The sequence below is a fragment of the Dendrobates tinctorius genome, unplaced genomic scaffold, assembly GCF_039654945.1.
Source record: "Dendrobates tinctorius isolate UK_male_01 unplaced genomic scaffold, ASM3965494v1 ptg000065l, whole genome shotgun sequence".
Taxonomy (NCBI): Eukaryota; Metazoa; Chordata; class Amphibia; order Anura; family Dendrobatidae; genus Dendrobates; species Dendrobates tinctorius.
The window spans coordinates 33822676-33828675 of NW_027361733.1; the positions used below are offsets into that span (position 1 = coordinate 33822676).

Consider the following 6000-nt stretch of genomic DNA (forward strand, 5'->3'; position numbering starts at 1 on the left):
ACTAGTGTTTTAGATGGAATTGCATTGGTGTACCGATGTGCCAAATTTTACAAACATTTTGAAACATCATGCAAATTTAGATCAAAACCTGATGGCTTCGACTCATCTAATACTCAAATAAACTATTTTAAAAATGACCTTAGTTCTTGACCCCTAAATCACTACCAAAAACTGCACATTTGGCGAGCTGTCCGGAGAAAAATGCATCAGATCTCTGCTGCAAATTGGGGCAAACTGTGCCAAAATATTGCATACGTGAGATGTGCCAAGTTTTTGCCATGGAACAATCTAACCTTCAGATTAATATCTGCTCTAAATTATCAATCCACATTTTGGCTCACTTTGTGAGGTGAGTACCACTAGCGTCAGTTTGGCAGTGCTACATAATACTTATTCTACACTGCTTTACAGACATCATCATCACTGCCCCCATTGGGGCTCACTACCTAGATTCCCTAGCAGTATGTCTTCAGAATGTGGGAGGAAACCGGAGAAACCAGAAGAAACCCACGCAAACACGGGGAGAACATACAAACTCTGAGCAGATGTTGTCCTTGATGGCATTTGAACCCTTGAATCCAGTGCTGCAAGGCTGCAGTTCTAACCACTGAGCCACCATACAGTGCTAACCACTGAGGCACTGTGCTAGGTGCTTTATAAATTTGATTTTAAATGCATGACTAGTTCATAGGGAAAGTAAAAGGGGAAAATGTCTAGGAATTTTCTCCCTACCACCTAGTTCTTTTCTGTCCTTTCTAGACACTGGGCAGCAGGATAAGAAATACAGTTGCTTCAGTATGCATATTCATTGCCAAAGAGAGATAGTGATGAGTAGCTACCAAACACATGGGCGTCACTTATCTGTCACCTTTCATTTGTTTGCCCATGGTCTTCCACTACCCATGATTTAGCACTGCACATGTGTCAATATACTGGAGTAAACAATTGGACAATATTTATTTATTCTACTCGCTTCTATAGCGCCATAATGTCCACAGCGCTTTACATCATCATCACTGTCCCCATTGGGGCTCACAATCTAAATTCTCTATCAGTATGTCTTTGGAGGGTGGAAGAAAACCCACGCAAGATGTTGTTCCTGGTAATATCAGGTCTATATGTCAATATGGAATTTAGTTTTAAACGTGGGGTGATAGGTCATCCTAAATGTCATGCGTTTGCTGCGTTTTGTTTGGTTGCATTTGCTATGATATTTAAAACAGAATCAATATTGCACAATTCATACAATGTAGCTAAGGCGAACCATCCTGACAGTCACCAGTGGGTCATCATCCAAGTATAAAGGCAGGAAAAGCTGGGGTTGGTACAGTCACAGGGCAGACAGACTATAGATGTATATCATGTGTCACATAATATTAAACTGTGTGATCACAACAGACAGGATCAATAAACCACAATGGAGAAAACGAATCCGCTCTATGCTGCAGTCAGAGATGTGGATGCTGCAAGGCGAATATGATTAATCTGATGTAAATGAAATAGTGAGTGCTAATAAGAGTCTTTATCGATCTCCTATTTGGGACAGTTTAGGGAATGTATCTAGCTGATCTGATATTTTAATGGTCTTCAACCTGTAGCTCTCCTGCAGTTGTAAAACTAATGCTCTCAGCATGGACTAATAGTCTGCAGCTCCTGTTGTGGTGTCATGATAACAGCAGGAGAGCTACACATAGACTTTTTAACTTGGGGGCATTAGAACCCCAAAATGGTCCCTGGCAAGGTCCCAGTAGGTACAAACAGTAACTCTGAAATTGTATAGATGCTCCATACTGCTCCAAAATATTACATTTATTCTGATCTCTTTAGACTATTCAAGAGGTCTGTGGACTGGAAGGGTTAAGAACATCAGTTTTATACTAATATTCTTAATTAAAATACAAAACAATGTAACATACATTTCATATACTGGATAATAGCAGAACAATGGATAAAGTAAAACAGAAGAATATGAGATGGATGAGTAGATAGATAGATAGATAGATAGATAGACAGACAGATAGATAGATAGATAGATAGATGGATAGATAGATATGGGATAGATAGACAGATAGATAGATGGATAGATAGATAGAAAGAGGATAGATAGATATGGGATGGCTAGATAGATAAATAGATAGATACAGTAGATAGATAGATAGATAGATAGATAGATAGATAGATAGATATGGGATAGATAGATGGACAGATATATATGGGTAAGATAGATAGATAGATAGATAGATATGAGATAGATAGATAGATAGATAGATAGATATGGGATAGATAGATACATAGATAAATAGATAGATAGATAATAAAGGATAGCTAGATATGTGATAGATATGAGATAGATAGATAGATAAATAGATATGAGATAGATAGATAGATATGAGATATAGAGATACATAGATAAGAGATAGATAGATAGATAGATAGATATGGGATAGATAGATAGATAGATAGATAGATAGATAGATATGGGATAGATAGATAGATATGAGATAGATAGATAAAGAGATATGAGATAGATAGATAGATATGAGATAGATAGATAAATAGATATGAGATAGATAGATATGGGATAGATAGATAGATAGATATGTGATAGATGATAGATAGATAGATAGATAGATAGATAGATAGATAGATAGATAGATTCTCCGCTTAATTGTAAAATGCTGCGGAATATGCTGGTGCTATATAAATTATTATTATTATTTGAAAAGAAAGAAAGAAAAAGAAAGATGGAATAAGTGAGTTTTGTTTCCCATCACTAATAATCATCCTTTTGGCACACATTGGTTATAGTAACACATTTAGTATGATATTGTGAAATAGTTAATGTATATATGCTCAGTCCCTACCTCTTCTGGCAATAGTCTAGTGGTCTACAACTAAAGAATGGATAACCCAATGCACTTACCTGAATTACAGTCTTGAAGGAAGACATTTCCACAATCTTGGTGCAGACTAGGTGGTCGGGGTCTTCTATGCCCAAGCCATAGGTTTCCCCCATAGTAAATATCATAGGAGTGGCCAGAAGAAGAGATGCTAGCCAGATAAAAGTAATAAGCTTCTTAGTCCGACTCCTGGACATGATACTTTTGGCTTTGAAGGGGTGGCACATGGCCATGTACCTCTCCACACTGAGACTGGCAATGTTGAGGGCAGTAGCATATGTGCAGGCATCTCTTAAAAAGTAGTAACCCTTGCACACTGCGTTGCCAAAAGCCCAGGGGTGATGGACCCAGATGAAGTTATACAGTTCAATGGGCATGCTGAGGATAAGTATGAGGAGGTCAGAGAGTGCCAGGCTGGCCAGGTGGTAGTGGACAGTGCTCTGCAGGTTCTGCAAGGATTTCTTCCTCACCAGGGTGTAGGCAGTGATAATGTTGCCAGTGCAGCCAACCACGAATAAGAATAAGTATACGATGGTCACAAGGATCTTGGAATAGATGTCTGTGTTGACATCAAGGTCTCCCTCTGCCATAACATGCTGGGTGCTGATGTTTGTGATGTTCATGAGAAATGTGGTTGGTACTACAAAGTCCTGAGCATGAAGGGACTGGACCCCATCTGCCAGAGGAACCTGCGGAGTTCCGTTAAAGCGCATGGTGAAGCCGAGATGAAGCAGGGTCTTGGGTTTGAATCAACACAATTGCTTCTTGACTGGTTCAGTATAGAAAGAAGATCTTCGTCACTCTGGAGCAATTGCTTTACCTGGGATGTCCATCAACAGGCACAGAAAGCTTCACAAGGGTTGACCATCAACAAGCAAATAAACCTTCACAAGGGTTGACCATCAACAGGCACAGAAAGCTTCACAAGGGTTGACCATCAGCAGGCACAGAAACCTTCACAAGGGTTGACCATCAGCAGGCAGATGAATCTTTACAAGGGTTGACCATCAACAGACAGAAAAACCTTCACAAATGTTGACTATCAACAGGCAGGAGATGCTGGTCTTCAGACGCTTGCAAAAATGTGGAAAGCATCAGACAGGACTTGGGTGGAGAAAACCTTGACTCTTCTTCACCCTCTCCTTCACTCCTCTGTCCCTCCCTGGTTCCATATTCGTCTTCTTAATCTTTTCATTCACAGAACCAGCCTCTTTTAGCCCACTCACCAGTCCTCCCTTCCCCACCCCTCACTGATCAGTCTCAGGCTGGTGTACAGTGCTCAGTTCCTTTCCCTCTACAGTCTATGTGCTTCTGTGTCTCTTCTTCCTTGCTCCAGTGATTTTCTCTGGTTGTTCTCTCTCCTTTCCCGCTCCCTCCTTCTTCACTCTTTTCTCTCTCTCTCCACAGTTCTATTTCACTCTGTACTTATACTTAAATGCTGGAATGCAAAGAAGGTAAGACCTTGTAATACAATATTACTGGTGCAAGGTAATTGTCCTGTAGTTAATGATCCATAGAAAGATACATAAATGACAGAAAGATTAGGTAGATGGATAGTGAGATAGTGATAGATACATAGATATAGTTGGATCGATAGATAGATGATAGATATGAAATAGATAGATATTAGATAGATAGATGAGAGATAGATAGATAGATAGATAGATAGATAGATAATAGATATATAGATATGAGATATAGATAGATGTAGATAGATATGGGATAGATAGATAGATAGATAGATAGATAGATAGATAGATATGAGATAGATAGATAGATAGATAGATAGATATGAGATAGATATATATTTCTTTCAGTCTCTGGAATCCAAGGTCACCTCCAACATTTGTATATGTTATTGTAAGACAGTAAATTAACATTTTATTGTTTTGTGACATTATCTTATATTCCTGATCTGATTAGAAAACAAGATTTTAAAAAGCACAAACTAAATATGTCTGCTTTCTATACAAATGTTGAATAACGGCATTATCCATTCATTCTGTTTTTCATGTTCACTTTGCAAAACAGACCTTGAAACAGAGTGACATTTACAGATATACTGGTGAAAACAATGATATGACGTAGAGAAGGGATAAAAAGAATGGATAGGTATGAGTTAAAAGCAAAATAGACAGTCGCAGGTGCAAACGATAGACATGGGCGAGATAAGAGAGAGTGTGATAGACAGAGATAGATATTAGATAGATAGATAGATATGGGATATATAGATAGATAGATAGATATGGGATAGATAGATAGTAGATAGATAGATAGCTAGATAGATATGAGATAGATAGATACATAGATAGATAGATATGGGATAGATGATAGATATAGAGATAGATATTAGATAGATAGATAGATATGGGATAGATAGATAGTAGATAGATAGATAGCTAGATAGATATGAGATAGATAGATACATAGATAGAAAGATATGGGATAGATAGATAGATAGATAGATATGGGATAGATGATATATAGATAGATAGATAGATAGATAGACAGATAGATAGATAAATAGATAGCAATAAGAAAAAGGAACAGCACAATTACTTATCTTCTGGTGCAAAGCCCCCAAGGCAAACTGTCCACTGATTGCCTCAAATACATACAAATTCAAAAATGAAGGCAGCCCTCCATAATCTTAGTGAAGAAACATGCAGGATTTATTCAGACACGTGGGTTGAATAAATCCTGCACTTTTTTTTCACTAAGAATATGGAGGGCTGCCTTCATTTTTGAATTTTTAGATAAATAGATAGATAGATATGAGCTAGAGAGATATGGGATAGATAAATATGGGATAGGTAGATAGATAGATAGATAGATAGATAGATAGATAGATAGATAGATAGATATGGGATATATGTACTGGGATAGAAGAACTTTCGCTTTTTTGTAAGTACATCTTGCTCAGGGACAATGCAGTTGGAAGTTGTTATTTCCATTGACATTATATGTCTTGGCATTCACAGGGTGCTGCTGTGCCTTTTTTATACATAATTTGCAGTCACTACAGCTAGCACCTTTTTACACTTAGAAGGTGCTGGGCAGGTTTTTTTTGTATAGATAGATATGAGATAGATAGATAGAT

The 6000-nt window shown here is 37.7% G+C and overlaps 1 protein-coding gene across 1 annotated transcript in view; it reads right to left on the reverse strand.

Moving 5' to 3' along the window:
* Positions 1–4530, reverse strand: part of NTSR1 (neurotensin receptor 1) — a 287502-nt gene extending 282972 nt beyond the window's left edge. Inside the window, exon 1 of the mRNA XM_073580933.1 lies at positions 2924–4530. Within this exon, the coding sequence (XP_073437034.1) occupies positions 2924–3613 (690 nt within the window). The 5' untranslated portion in view covers positions 3614–4530. The remainder of the gene's footprint in view (positions 1–2923) is intronic.
* Between the last annotated feature and the right edge of the window lie 1470 nt (positions 4531–6000).